The sequence below is a fragment of the Anas platyrhynchos genome, chromosome 3 (genome assembly GCF_047663525.1).
Source record: "Anas platyrhynchos isolate ZD024472 breed Pekin duck chromosome 3, IASCAAS_PekinDuck_T2T, whole genome shotgun sequence".
In the NCBI taxonomy this organism is placed as follows: domain Eukaryota; kingdom Metazoa; phylum Chordata; class Aves; order Anseriformes; family Anatidae; genus Anas; species Anas platyrhynchos.
This window is the reverse complement of record NC_092589.1, coordinates 52,025,125-52,041,597: the sequence shown is the minus strand read 5'-3', so window position 1 is coordinate 52,041,597 and position 16,473 is coordinate 52,025,125. Positions and strand designations below refer to the sequence as shown.

General features: G+C 33.0%; 1 protein-coding gene across 3 annotated transcripts in view; it reads right to left on the bottom strand.

Annotated features, from left to right (window-relative positions):
- The window catches only part of ADGB (androglobin), a 111,961-nt gene that overhangs the window by 29,004 nt on the left and 66,484 nt on the right, over nucleotides 1–16,473 (bottom strand). For 2 of the 3 annotated variants that reach the window (XM_072035896.1, XM_027454324.2), the window contains 5 exons: nucleotides 14,616–14,754; nucleotides 11,146–11,340; nucleotides 7,834–7,927; nucleotides 5,349–5,483; nucleotides 5,007–5,160 (listed from right to left, as the gene is read on the bottom strand). In XM_072035896.1, the coding sequence (XP_071891997.1) occupies nucleotides 5,007–5,160; nucleotides 5,349–5,483; nucleotides 7,834–7,927; nucleotides 11,146–11,340; nucleotides 14,616–14,754 (717 nt within the window). The remainder of the gene's footprint in view (nucleotides 1–5,006; nucleotides 5,161–5,348; nucleotides 5,484–7,833; nucleotides 7,928–11,145; nucleotides 11,341–14,615; nucleotides 14,755–16,473) is intronic. The other variant, XM_027454322.3, reaches the window with a different exon arrangement.

Genomic DNA, 16,473 nt, shown 5'->3' with positions numbered 1-16,473 from the left:
GGATGTACCAGAGGTAAAATATTCCCCATGGTTTTGCTAAGAGATTACTTCAAAAGGCTAACCTGTTTGTTTTTGTCTGCATGCCAAACGTAAGAAAGAAGTGTGGTCTAAAGTGTCGATGCATTTGAAAACTGCACAGCAATTTTAAGACTGCAGATGCTTTTAACTCCAAGGGTGACCACAGCTGAAGATGAAAAAACAGCAATTTTGGCAATTCATGCACAAAACATTTAGCAAAAGCTAGCAGACCTCACATATATGAAAGCATAGATAAACATAGAATGTAAACATGAAAATAACTTATTTCCCTGATAAACCAGACATTTTTGCTGCTAGAAGTAGTGTGAAAGTAAAGGTGAATACAATTTACTACATGGAAATATAGAGATCTGGTTCAATCTAAGGCTAAATTAATATTGTTCCCATTTTTAATAATTTTATTTCAAGTGAGACGTTAAATATCAGGTTATTAATCTCATTTTTATGAAAATGCTGGTTTAATATAAAAGCATTTTTAGCATTATAAACAAAAAATAATAAAAAATTCAACAATGGACCTGATGCAGATTTACCTAATCTTTATGAATCCTGAGAAGAGGAATATAGAAAACCAGAATGTAATTTATAAGGTCTCAGAACTTGATTTTATTTTGTATCAAAAGAATAAAAAATAAACAAACAAAATAAGTGTTACCACTTAAACAGCAAGGACAATAAAAAAGGGTATAATAAGTCAAATGGCCAATGGCTATGTAGCCAGGGAACTCAGAATTAAGTCCCTTCTTCAAATTCTTCAAACCAGTTATGCCAACTTGTTATTTCAAACACTAAAAATTCATGTTCCACCCAAGAAGTGGCCCAAGAGAAATTTCTTTGAAAGGTTCTCACTCTCTTTTTGGTTTTATGCTAAATTTTCATTGAAAGAAATCAATACTTTCCAGTAAAATAAATAAATAAATGAATAAAAATCGTAAAAGAAAAAAATCTTGAAAAATTCATAAGGAGGCCTGTGTTTTCAAGACTGTCAAATAATAAAGGGTTACAATTTCAAGGCTTCTGAATTTTTTAGAATGAATGTAAAAGAAATGATTCATTATTTTAATTTGTGTGAACTGTAAGTCACTTTACAACCGTTATCACTACTCAGTAATAGCAACCATTCAAAACTACGATTCAGAAGAACTCACACATTTAAATATGTAATTAAGCACACAGTTAAAAATCTTCACCATTTTAAATAAGTGAAAGTCGAAACTGAGAGGGATATAGCCAGATATTCAAGTGCTTTCTAACAGGATGATGTACATGAAAAAAAAAAATATATATATATATATATTTTTAATCATATTTATAAAGTTAAGGTTCCAAAATCTTCATGTTTTCCATAAGTATGCAGAAAATGTAGAACTGAGATTTAAAAAAATAAAAAAAATAAGCACTGAATAACATAAGCAATTAGAAAGCAAAATAACTGAATTTTGCAGCTGGTAGGAACACCAAGTAATCATCAGTCACTACTGAGAAAGTGAACTAATATACCCAGATAACTCCTATCTGCTTTATGTTTCATTCTTAAAAATCTCCAAGAGACTTTATTCCATACTTAGATTTCTTGCTTCATTTCACTATACCTGTGAATCAGAAGGGTTCTTTTTTTAATATATATCACCTAAATTAATTTTTCTATTAAAAAAGGTGATTTCCTTATGTCCTTCAACAGCTAGTCAAGACAAACAACTGATCAATGTCCTAAATTAGACTTCCGTTTTCTAAATTAAATATGTTGTCAGTAATGATTTCTTAACATCTTATCTTTGTTGCTCAGCTGAAGATTGAAGAATGCTCATCTCTCTATCATTTTCTATGATCTGTTCAGAAAACTTGTGTATAAAAAAGACAGTGGAGAAAAAAAAACAAACAAACAACAAAGAATAAAAAGAAAAACCTGTATCTAGCAATCTAGCAATTGGGGAAAAAATGACTGCGAAGAAGAAAATGTAATACAAAAATAAATAAATCTAAATAATGTGAAGCAAGTAACTAGTTTCTATCTAGACTGTAATACGTGCAGAAAGAAGACAGACATTATTGCTAGTCTGCAGATTTTATTCATATCGTAAAGTTCATTTCAGAGTGACTGAATGTATTCCAGGAATGACTCTGCAGCAGAATAATATCTACTGATAAAATTTCTATTTCACTCTGTTGTTAGCTGCTGATTCATAGTTTTCAAGCAGAACAACTAACTGGTAGGTTTATTAAAAAAAAAAATGCACACACTGTATGAATATTGATATTTAGGAATACAGGCATGCTGTATAATTTCTTCCTTGATGTATGACACTGTTGATTATTTTTTTACCAAATACCATTAGAAAGAAAGGTAACAGATTAAAATAATAGCACTTTATTCTGTGTTTTATGACAATCATATAATGCCTTGTCAAAATGAGAAACTCCGTAGCAGTGATTAAGAAATGTAATAAAAACAAGTACAAAAATACAGCATACATGTACAATACTGTTTTAATATTGTTAAATCAAAATCACTCTTTACTGATATTAACCACACTTAATTTTGTGAAATTTAAAGTCATGAGCTGAGAGAATAATAACTAAAATACCTTCTCTAATTATTAAGTGGAGAGGACTTCAATAAGGAAGAATAGGAGGAGGAAAAAAAAGCCATTTAATTTAGCTAATGACAGAATCGCTGAGGTTATGTGCTGAGTGCATGGAAAAAAAAATAAAAAAGGATTATAGGAAGTATCATGTGGGGGTATGGCATAGGAAAATGAGCATTTCCAGTATTTAAACCATAGTACTGCATAGTATTGGTAAGATCTTATTTGTAATACTATGCACAATCCTGGACACTGTGCAGGATTGTGCACAATCCTCATTACTTTCTTGAAAGGCACTAAGTGGTGTTCAACACAGAGACCATCCTGTCACTTGCCACTCTCGAATTCTGAGCTGAACTTTATTTCCCAGTAGAATACACACCCTATCTCTGAAGATCCCAAATGAGCTCTGAGAACTTGAAGAGCTTGTCTACAGCCCTGCATATTCCTCTAGCAGTAGCAGTCTTAACTGTCACATTCAGCCAGCTTTCACTACAAACACCAGATAAAATAAATTCATTCTTTTGGGGGCAGAGGTGAAAGTACTTGCAAGTATGAGTTGCAAAAGAAGGATAAGAAAAATACTTCTATGGTGTTAGACTAACATCAGTTCCTTGCTATTGACTGATGAGACTGAGAAGGCCAAAACATGAACTTCTCTTCCCTAAAAAGATAAGCCATGGATAGTGTGGCTAACAGTTAACAGTAGAAGTAACACTATTAGGGGCAGGCCAGAACAGGAAAATAAGTGGTAAATGATTATATTAATTTCATTTTTAGGCCTGATGAACTTCTGAACTGAATGATAATTAAACAGAATAAAACAATCGCAGAGGTTTTTATTTATATTTCATAATTGATGGAGGAAAGGTAACACACTTGAGGAACACAGAACTATGATGTTACTTTTTTTAAATGGACAAAGTTGCCTAGAAAATTATCAGACAAAGTAGATTCAATGGCTGGAAATACAAAATAAATAACGAAATTAACCACTTGCAACCCACTCAATGAAGCAAAAAGATTATTAGCAGAAAAAAAGTCACATACCAATCAAGTTTCCTTCTATAGGAAAGTACATGACAAGAACGAAGGAGAAATAGTAGACATCATATATCTTGCTTTGAGTAAGACACCTGACACTGTCTCTCTGATCATTCTTATAATTCTATAGAAATGCGATCATAATGAGGAATCTAGAGTGGATGTTGGATAACCACATCCAAAAAGCACATATACTTGACCCAGTTTGCAAAAGAAGGTTGCAGTCAGTGAGATTTCAAAGATCCAAACCTGGAACTGATTTCATTCAATAATTATGTTAGTAATGTGGATGGTGGAAGGGAAAATGTATGTTTAATTAACTGATAACATGATGCTAAGGATTGTAGCTTATGTAAGGATTGTAACTTGTAAGGATTTTGTCTACTTAGGAAGACAAAATAAGAATTCAAAGTTATTTTAAACCAGTGAAACAGTCAAAAAAAAAAAAGACATTAAAATCAATAGTGAAATACAACATATTTAGTCAAGAACAATAAACTACAAGATTCAGTTCTTCAGAAAAGCACCTAGGGTTACAATAGTATGAGTCAACAATGTTGGTGCGAAAAAAGGGAAAGCATCACAGCCAGATTTATAAGGCAAAGTAACAAGACACATAAATTACATTTTTTGCTCATCATCTGTATGGCCTTCAGTAAATCCTTGGTGCAAAGCTTTGTGTGCTCAGAGTTGTACATCATAAACAAGAATGAAAACAACTGGGAAGAGTCCAGAGGAGAAAGTAATCAAGAGCGTAGGAAACGTACCTTGCAAGACTGAGCAAATTGTCATTAGCCTAAAGACAAAAAGGCAGGAGGAAGGGAAGGTGTGATAATTATGTAACTACATTTATTTATTTATTTCCAGGAGCAAATTATTCTAATGATTCTTAGAGGCTTTGAGGGGGAGCACATCTAAAGCTGTATTTGGCATCAGCACTACAATTATCATTAGCACCTGAAGAAGCATGTAATTTAATAATTGCAAGCATGCCTTATAAAAGGCTATTTGTGCCACATTCTTAGTTTGATCCTCGACTCTTCAAGGTTATCCTGCCAGGTGAACAGCATCAGCCACAACAGCCAAGTTGCCTTTGATTAGCACAGCTCAGGGAAATTGGGTGACACGCTTCCCTTTAGAAATGATCAAAAATAACCAAAGAAAATTAAGACTATTCTTTCCACATTGAAGGCTTAGCATGGAAGAAGATCATTGACAGTCTGTTTAAACTTGCTAATAAATATGGGTGTACTTCTAAGCAGAATGTTACAATTTAGCTGAAAATATCTACAGAATTCAGGCAATCATTATTAAAATACTTTCCATCACCACTCTTACCTTATTTTTGGGATAAACCTGAGGTGTCACTTTGAAAAAGACATGTGGCATTTCTTCCAGAGTGTCATTATCAACTACATGAAGTCTACAGGAAGGGATAGTGGTATACATCTTTGGCACTATAAACATATCTTCTGGGACAATAAATATTTCCCTACAATAAAATAAAATTTAAATTTTATTCAAAATATTTTCACAAATTAAGTGATTTATGTAACATGAAGTATACTTTAGAATTTAGGGAAAATTACCTAAAATTATGTTTTTAAACAAGATTAGGAAAAACACAATGTATCAATATTATTTCCTCATAAGAATCATATAAGGCTGTGTGAAACTCACCTAAAAATCACAAACCAAATATTTGGTGGCTGATCAGCATATGTTACAGCATAGTCAGCAAAAGAGACCTTACACCACTCATCTTCATAGCAAGGAAACTTTTCAATTGACTTACAATTTTTTTTAAACATCTCTCTGGAAAGCAGATAAAGAGATAAACATTTAAATCTAATGAGGAGGGGACAAATATCTTGACTTTGACTTACATTAATCACGAGCGACACTGGTTTGCATCTGACCATAAATATAAAATCAGTTATTAAAAGTTTTACTAACACTACTATCCTCTCTGTTAGTTATTCACATTAAAAAAGTAACAAATTAGGTAGAAAACATGCTCTTTAGGTTCAATAATAGCCTGTAATAGCTGATACTTACATACAAATATTTGTATCTATGAGTTTATCCATGTTTTTTTTTGTTGTTGTTGTTGTTGTTTTTTATTAAAAAAAACATACATATCCATAAGAATAACTTCCATTTCTTTATATTAAACTGTCATCTTAAAGCTGTGGCATCATTATGAGATTAAAAAATAAAAAACATGTTTCTGTGTTTTTTTTTTTTTGTGTGTGTGTTGTTTGTTTGTTTGTTTGTTTGTTTTGTTTTGTTTTTGGAACAAGACAGCAATAAAAATAAAACCAAACAAATTTAAAATGTGATTAAAATTGTTCCTTACATATAGGAAGGAACCTAAAAATGGTAACTTCAAAAGTTATTCTTTAGGCAAATAAGCTATTAGGTGTTATTAAATTCTATGAAATTAGAGCCAACCTGAGTGGCACCTAACTGACACCACAAAGTTCTATTTATCATTTGTAATATCAAAAGTTCATGTTCCCAAAACATGTCCAACTCCTTCAGTTGCTAAAATATTATCAACAAAACCTGGACAATGGTACTTTGATGTTTTGTTATCCCTAGATAGCAACTGAAATTACACAAACTATCCTCACAACCATGTTTTTAGTAATGATAACAGTCAACCTTGACATTTAATTAAGGTAAGCCACAGACTGGATCCAACTATTGCCAGAAGTAGTTTAAAGGATGCTTTGAAATCTTAGTCCACAAAGTTTTGCAAAGGTTCCTTCTGCTACTGATAAACACCATGCTTGGGCAGAAAAAGCATCTTGGAACCTCAGATTTGTGAGCTCCTTGAAAATTACAGTATGGACAAATATAGTGAGTTTTTCACCAGAATTGTGGGATGTAAAATGACAAACAGATGGTAACTCTAGCTTAATCTTGTTTTAGACCAGGTGTTTGTATTGTAAAATGGTACTGCTTCAGCACTGTGGTATGTCTGGGGTTGGAGTATGGGGGAAACTTTTACCCTAACACTGAACTCCTGAAATTCATGCACGTAACTTTACTGGACAAGGTGCTATATTACTATCGTAAATTCAGTTCAGATCAGTTTTTAAAATATATATATGTATATTATTATCATCTTTCGAAATACATATAAAGTCATAGTAACATGATTTTAACAGTCAAATACATCCCCTAAGACAATGCCTGAGAATCAGTCCCATATGTTTTAAAAAGCTGAAGGCAGATTAACAGCTGCATCTTATCTTTGGTTATTTAGAGATGCTGCCATTCTAACACTGAGGTCTACAACTGCAGCCTTATTCCAAATGTTAAAGTCCTGATCCCACCTACATGCCAAGGTTATAACAGGACATAGTTATCCTAATTAGAAAGACTAAAAGGTGAAATAAAGATATACCCCATGTGAGTGTTCCTCAAATTGCTGAGTTATATGAAGTGAGGATTTGTATGCACAGCCAGTAATTATTGCTAGTTTTCACTCCTCAACCTTAGCAGAGCTGGTCTACTGCTGGATTGGTCGTGTGAACACTTGCAGAGATATTTTTTAAGGACTTTGTGAAAATATGTGATCCCCAAAGGCAGTCATGCTTGAAAATGATTTAAGGAACACTGCTGAAATTGGTGCAGCTATCTTTGCAAAAGCTGTTACTAAATACCAGGGAAAACAAACACTTTCTTTCAAGCAAGTGTTGCAAACAGAGCCCCCAATGATATAAATTATGCTAGAATTAAATAGCCTTTCTAATGTCAGTCATGATTCCTTAAAACGAATCAGAAGTATGAATCAAAAGGTTTCTTTAAATCACCTGGATAGATGTTTAATCAAAGAATCAGCATCAGATTTATATGTATGAAACAGCCTACAGGATATTAAATTAAAAAAAAATAAAGTACAGAAGAATACAGACAATATTCTAGTTCAAGCTGTAGGGAAAAAAACATCTAGTAACATCCTTACCTAATGATTAGAAGTGATATAGTTTTATTCAAGTAAATAAAGCACATAGAATAAAGCAGAGCATGTTCTTCATGGAAAGTGTCTCATCCTTTTCAACAGAGTTTAGTACATTTATTTTGTGAAACAGCAATTTATGGCAATTCTACAGAACTGGCAGCAACAAAATAGTTGAATTTATAACTTCATTACCTTAACAGTATTACAGCACACTGTTCAAAATTTAACTCAATTGCAGTCCACAATTTTTGCAAGGTTTCTTTGACAATAGTGTTTTCTTTAGTACCTACAAATAATGAAATAAGTTAGAAAAATGTACAAAGCACCTACATTTTTATTGTTTTTAATATACACCTGCCAAATACACATGAAAAACCTTACTTGCACAAATTAATTTCCTTACAAATCACTAGGATCTTATTTGGAATTTTACAGAGGTTTCACAGAGCTGATAACTACTTTTTCCTTTGATAGAGGAAAACTCCTTTATCATCACCTTTGTACTTTTCATTACTCCTGCAACATCAAAAATGATGTGACTAATTTTTTCTGATTTTCAGACCTTTACAATAACACATTGCATTGATATGAGATGATCTCTGTCCTCAGAGAACACACTGTTTAACTATCAGTAGCAATTATAATACTAAGAGGCAGGTGCCTAGGCAATCTGAGAAGTTAAAAAGAAGAGAACTAAACAGCTCTAGGGGATAATTCACTCCACCCATGCCTGAAAACTCCCAGATGACAGCCTGTGTTTCCATCTGAGGATGTCTACTTCCATCTGCAGAATGAAGATGAAGACTAGCAACTGTTTTATACCTCTAACATTTAACTTTCCAAGACTAAAGTTACATGAAATCCTCCTTTATTGCATAAACAATTAATGGCAAAATAAACAACAACAACAACAAAAAACAGTAAGAGGATGGGGAAAAAGTTACACTTTACCACAATGACAAGTAAGAGAAAAAAAATAGATAATGGCAAAAAGGAGAATAGTATGATTTAAAAACAAACAAACAATCAAAAAAAAAACAGTAAAGCACTGTAAAGAAAATACCTCAATTAAATGTAGCAGTGTAGAGGTTAATCAGAGGAAGCTAAGACATTATAGAAAATTACAGAAAGGAGTTGAGGTACTCATATACAGAGTTTGATAAAACTCTAGAATCTAAATCATCAAAAGGACAGATTTCAGGCTCTGGGATTTGTAGGAGTTAATACAAGTGAAAGCTTACAAGAGCACCTAATTTACAAATGGCACTTTTTATAAATTAATAGGACACTAGACTACTTAGAGGAAAAGCTTTAGTAAGACTGGGTGCAGGTGATAATTTGGGAGAAAGGCGGTACTAGATTTACTGATGAGGAGTTGCAAGTTTGAAAGATAACTCGAGTAGATCAACAGGTGCAGGTAAATATGCAAGAGAAAGAACCCTAGCAATGATGCTAGGTCAGGAAGAAATTTCTAGCAGATGGTACTTAGTAAAATGTGACCATGTATCTCACAGCAGAGCAGTTTTCTTTGTCAAGATCCTCAGGCATTCATATACTGTGAGGCTAGAAGGTATCTTTATGATCTGACTTTCCATATAACAGCCTAGTTAACACATTAAATTCTGTTTCATCACATGTAAAGAATTACATCTTTTTTGAATTGGATGTGTATTTTTGATTTTACAATTTTCAGTGATGAAAACCCAATACAACTCTTGTTTTAATCTGGTAAATACCTTATACATTTTAAAACAAGTACCTCTTTTTTCTAGTTTGAATGTGTCTGGATTCAACTTGTAATCTTTGAATCTCAGACTAAAGACCTCATTAACCCTTCAGATCTCACACTAAAGACCTGTTTGCTTGATCCTTTTCTCATGTGGATACTTACAGATTATAATGATGTAATTCTTAATCTTCCATTTTGTTGAATTCAAAACTAACAGTATACAAGTATAAGACCCTTCTTTAATCATGATCCTTATAACTCTACCCAGATCCGGTCAACTGTCTTTCTTCTTGGACTGCAGACACTGCAGCTGGACACAGTAGTCAAGCTAAGATGACAGAATTGCTGACTAAGAAATGTAGCATAAGTCTTCAACTGCTATGTAAGGTACCTCTATTTACATACCTAAGAATGAAGCATAGCATCAGCATAACATCTTTTGAACACAGGATCAGCCTTTGATGCTGTGTTCTGCTGATTATCTATTACGTTCCTCAGGTACTTGTATGAACTTGTTGGGAGCTGAATTGTATTTACTCACTATCAGTCTCTCCTACACATTGCCCACAAGACACTGAAATGTAGGTAATGTGACTCACAAAAAAGTTTCCAGCAGAACTGTAACGGCCTGTCATAAACTGGGTATCTGACTAGGTTTTTTAATGATGATCTCCAACTTCAAATAGAATGAAAATACAGAGTTATGGCCTTAGAAAGACTAAATTTAGATTTGTTAGGCTATGAATGCTCCAAATACTTCATCAATATCATAATGCTATTTGGAATGGTTATGCCAGAATTTATAGAATTATACATGATACAGGATTAGTAAGAGTTTTTCATTATGTTCTCTGAACTGCAATGGTCATGGTTTGTGGAGGTCCTCTTGAACAGAGCTTTTCTGCCTCCCCTAAGAGTGCTCTGAATTCAAATCTATGAAAAACAAACCATAATGGTCCTCAGAAATACACAAATAAAGTATTTTAGGCCAATGCTTAGCTGAAATTATGTAAGATCTTTCTCTCTCTCCATCTCTAATCACGTTTTCTCACTTTTTCACTTGTACACTCAAACCACATTTTCCTACTACCTTTATCAGAACATTTCTTTAACCCAGTTTAAAATCATTGGAAATACTAAGCTCTGCCAATGACATTTAGATTTCTTAAAGCCTAAGTTCAAATTGTTATTTGCTATACACATTAAAATAAACAAACCAACAAAAGACCAAGAAAATAAAACACAAATACATATGAATGAAAAGAAACTCTCCAAATGTATTACTTTCTTAATTTCCTTAGGATTCTCTCATCACAGGTGTCCATACATATTTTCTTGTAATTTCTACTGTATGTCTCATCACAAATCAACATGACAATGTTAAAATATAGTTTAGATAAACACAGGCAAACCTACTTGTTGCAATGATGTAAAAGAAGGACACATATGCATGCTTAAAAACTTTACTTGCTTTTGCAGAAAAAAAGCATTTAACCCAGCTCTAAGCTAAAACTATCTTAAAGTAGATTCTACTTTAATACTTATGGAAATCAACGGCAGGTGTCTTACATTACTCTTTAGAATCATATGTGCTAAGTGGTTAGGTGGAACGCTCTTCATAGTTTTATATGAGATTAGTCATTGAACTATAATGTTCTACTGCATTTTGGTTCACTTTAACTAGGTATAATTAGGAAAAAAATCTTTACAGTAAATATTTGAACAAGATGAAACATGAAACATTTTTTTTAAAAAGGTAATTTTAAAGGACACACCTGGTTTTCTGCTATTCAGTACTTTCCTCACATAAGCCCCCCTCCAAATGGCTTGGAGTTTAAGAGCCGCTGCTTCTTCTTCAAAAGTGGGAATTCTTTTCTGCCAGATACCAGGGGAATTAACTTCAGAACTCTCTGAAGTAAGGGTAAGAGAATGAGCAACATCATTAAAGCTGGAAGTCCTGTAGCTGCTTGCTATGAAGTGAAAAAATAAACAAATGATTTGAGAGCTATATTAGAGAAACATGGTGGTTTATGCATAAAACTTCCATATATGACAAAAATATGGCTCCTAAAATTTTCCTCCTATAATGACAAAAATAGACACTATATACTGTGTAATTACAAAGTTAACATGCAGCTACTATGATACTGCCAAATACCAAATCATCAAATCCTTACTTCTTTTTACAAACAGCTATTTCAGTGTATTGTTAAAAACCAAATCCTTTAATATAATTTCAAAATAGCCTTTCAAACATAAGCCAATAGAATCTGATGCATCAAAACCTGAATCTGCATATAGCTTAAAAGAGCCTCGTAACATTTTAAGTGCTTCTATCTCTCAATCTGATCGTTTTATGAAGTAATAATTTAAACACTAACATTATTCAATATATTATATTCAGCCTTTCCTAAGGAGCTGTAAAATACGGGTAGGATCTATGATAAACTGGGAGTTCATTTATCTGACTGTTAATTTGTATTATCAAGCAGTTTTTGAGTGGAACTGAAATCAGTAGGATCTGAAAAATTACTGATTAACCCTGTGAAGGAATCCTTGCCTAGAATTAGCATTCTGGAAGCCATCAGTACCAGGATTTAGGGAGAGAGTGTGGGGAACTACAAGTCACTACAAGGAATCAGTGCCAGGAGGCCAGTTTTGAACTGCAACCACATGCAGTGAGGAGGGTGAGACAGCGAGAGGGGATGGAAACTGCTCCAAAATGAAATACCAACAAACAAAAAAGAGGAGAGAGTGCTGCTTGAAATGTAGGACAAACTAGCTTAAGAAAAGATATTGCTGTCATCAACAAGATCACACATTTCAATCTAATCTCTTGTATCAAACATTGATAAAATTGATTGCTTCCAATCATCAATCCTCATTATTGTCTTATTTCCAAACCCCAGAAAACTTCTTTAATATCAAGTGACTCTGAAACACTCTGTGTAGTGGTATTACAATACCACTTCAACAAAGTACAGATCAGACTTCAACAAGATTCATGGTACAGCCACTTTTATAAGATAGAAGCATGTAAGCACAGAATAATATAGACTGGAGGGGACCATTGGAGGCCGTCTGGTCTAATCTGTGAGGCTAAAGAATATATGGATATACAGTCAATTAAATGTTGATTTGTTTCTAAATATACAAATACAGTAACTTGGTTGAAGTGTCATCCACAGAAATGACAAAACCTCACTACCTATTCACATAAACTGTCAAAAGTTACACCAAGTCAGGATGAAAACTGGAAACACTGATTGTCACCTGTGCTTTGCTACCATCTACCTATTTTTTCCCCACCATTTGGCTTGCTATATGCTTTTTCAAATGTAGCTGTCTCCATTTAGTATTCTGGGATGGAGCCTGAACAAAAGCATGTGCTTACTCTAATGCAATCTTTATTAAGCAGGGCAAAATATATACATCCAAAGGTAAATAAAGGCAAAGGGAAACAATTCACTTTCCAACCTTTTGTGATTTAGGTCTGGAAAAGCAAAAAAAAATAATAAGAAGATAAATTTTACACTGTAGGAAATCAAACAAAAATTGTATTTGTCACACATTTCTTCCACTTTTTATGATTTAGGTGGGGAATCAAAACAAACAAACAAAAATAATCTGCCACACTGTACCTTATAATTCAGTAACATGTATGAGGTCTTTGCTATATGAAAATTTCATATATTTTAGCTGTATTGATTATTCAAATCTAATGTAAAAATGCCTTCTTGTTTATTGTTGACAAGTACTTAAGGTTGGATTTTTTTTGGAATACAGAAATTAGTTGCACAATCATTGAAATCATTGAAAAATGTGACATGTTGTCGACTTCAAGTATTGTTACAAATGTCAATAGACAGGCCCTTATAACTTTTACTCTTGTCTTAGAATATAAATCTGAAAAACACATTGAGTTATGTAGTCATTCTGTCCGATTCTTCATCTTTTATATATCAAAAACAATAACCTTCAGAAGAGAGATTTGGAGGAAAATCCCCATTAAAGCATCAACAAATATAGGTGCTTTCTCAAAATTTATTACATTATTTTGTTAGTAAAGATATTCATGTAAATTTTAATGATTTTTTTTATACTGACTTTCTAACATAAAATGACTAATGAAAGGAAAGTTATAACCTTTTTTGTTGACCAAAAGCAAAGACTTCATATTGTAAGTTTATAACTGCAGAAGGGGAAGCTAAGTAACCCTGAAAGAATGATCTTTAAATGGTGAAAATGCATCTTCATGCCAATTTTTCAGATTAATTCTTTTTGTCTTGATATGAAGCCATAAACATAAAGCTTACATTAATAAAATAAATATTAATAGATTTAAAAGTTACACATATAGTAAGATAAGTCTATGGAAATAGAAAAAAGCCATGTAGCTGGTTGCCAGGTGAACCTAATTCTAAATCCTTATGCCTCCAGCCTGCATATAAAATGAGGAAAAGAACCTGCAATGAGAGAATTATTCTGGGAAAGGGAACCAGCAAAGCCTGCGCACCTTATTGCCCCATTCAGTGTCACCAAACTTCCTGTCACATTCCCTATAATATCATGATACCTCCCACAGTACCTTAAGATAGCTAACACACCCTAATCACAGGCTGGAGATGAGGTGGATGGTGCTGTAGCTAGTTCCCACACTACACGTGTGACTAGCCAGAATACTAGCCAGCAAACACAATGATTTGGCAACTAATCAAGGATTCAAACTAACTAAACTAACAACTAACTAAGGCTTAAAAAAAAAAAAAAAAAGGGGGGGGGGGCGTAAGGGGAGGAAGGAAAGGGGGAGAGAGAGATGGTAATCAATCCACCATCAAGAAATAGAACTTTCAGTAAAGGTAGTTACTTGAGCCTTCCCTCGCTTTCATTTCATGTACACTGTAGCTATTTAAACTCATTTCAGGTGATAATTTGAAAAAGATCCAAGATCTGCAGTATACCAGGTAAAATAAAGTATCTGTAAGTGTTCTTTAATACCAACGAATGCAAATCAAAGAAGACAAAGAGTGATTTTATAAATTAATAAAACATAAACATGCTTAACAAACACAAGGTTTAGTTCTATTATCAGATCTGTCAGAAATCTTGGGCATCTCATAGGAAACAAACCATTTCTCATTCTTAATGAACCAGGAGAGAAAACACAAGATTAGTGAAGAGTTAATTCCCTCCAAAATAAGAATGGCATATATGTTCAAAGTGATTAAAAATACTGGTCCAGTACCTGAAGACACACTGTCATCCTCAAAAATCTCAGTGTCTTTAAAATCCAAAGTGAAGGATCTGAAGGCAAATTTATATCTGTAAGGAACCTTCTTGCCCAACACATACTTAATCAAATACCAAAATGCACTATTGAAAACCTAAAATCAAAAAGAAGAAAAACATTTATCAGAGAATTATTCATTTTTAAAAGCTGATTTTTATAGCTTCTCATTAAAGTTGCAAAAACTGTTTCTTTTTCATTACATGTTTAACTTCCGCTCATACAGTAACTGAAAATCAGTCCTCACTGTGGGACTACAGTGCTTCATGACAGCAATCAAGAGCAAACCTGTTTCATACCTGACTTTTTAAGTACAGGACAGAATGTAAAGCATGTTTTTATCATCCCAAAATAGTTTATCGTTTTATGTAAAGTGATCTGATTGTCTCAGACCAGAGGATTTCAGAACACACAATTGCCGTCATAATAGATGGCATTCTTATTAGAAGTTTTAGAACAGAGACAAACTGAATGGGCACACTTGAATTAATCAATGGTGCCACTATCAAAAGTAAGAATATACTGATGGATGAAAGGGGAAAATTTGCTGTCTTATTTATAGGACTAAAGTGATGTTTTTATTCTCAACACCCTGATGCTCTTTAACAAGCAGAAATCCAGTCCCTTTTTCCATCCCTAGCTAGATTAGAAAATTTTAAGTGTGTTTTTCAGAGCTTGTCTCTCAATTTGAATTAAAGAACAGAGCAATAACTCAATGGAAAAAATATTTATCTGATTATTTTTCTCTTTCATTGTCCTTATTTCCAAATTGTTCTGCTTTCTGGAAACATTTTATCTCCAGTTATGTATAGTAATGTTAATAAAAACTTCCTTTGAAAAAATTAACACTGGCAAAGAGAGAAACTACTTTAATACGTGTTTATATTCAGAATCATTTTTCATTGTTTACATTAAAGATTGATTAGTTCCATCTTTTCATTCATGAATCACTGTTGGCTAATTCAGTGCCTCTCATTTATTTTATGTTTTGTTGTTGTTGTTGTTTCTTTTTCTTATTCCTTTACAAATATATACACTGCTTTTGTGAGGGGAGAAGAGAGATGCCTCCTGAATTGTTCTTCAAGTCCCTAAGTTTTACACATTTCATAGTAGTAAATAGTAAATACATTTAAAATTTGTATTTTCTATTTCAGAGAGGACTTTTTGGACTTGGGAGAGAGTCCAGTGCAATGCATTGTCCAAATGCAAGTTCAAATGCAGAGAGTCTATGTTAGAGGTGGCATGAAAATTGGCTCTTTCACAAGAGATGCACCTGGAACTGTTTATAGCTCTCCTGTTTTGCTGATTTTGAGCCTGGTATCAAGCCTTTACATCAAAAAAATGACTTAGTTGTTCTATTGTTTTAATATCATCAATTTTAAGAATATAGTGCCTTTTCTTCTATTCAGTTTCTAAAATAAATGATCTAAACTGTGTGAACTTTCCAGTACTTTGGTGATTAGCATACCTTCTTATATCACGTTTTTGTTGCACTTTCCCCACAATATTGAAAAGTTACAGTACAGAGGTCTACAGTGTAACTTTTTTATCATGTATACAAAGACCACTGAATTCATCACATACACACAGCATAAAAGTGAAACAAGAATGTGGCAGTTTCAAAACAACACAAAATAAACTTGGAAATACCATGCCTGAAACAAAAATTCATTACTGTCTACAGTAACATATGCTGTATCAATGTTTTCCTGTACCACCAATATTAGACACAGAAAGGAACCATGTTGGATTTTTTTTTTCCATTTCAGGTGCTGTTTTTTAAATCTAAACTTAAGTCATAAAATTAAATTGCTGA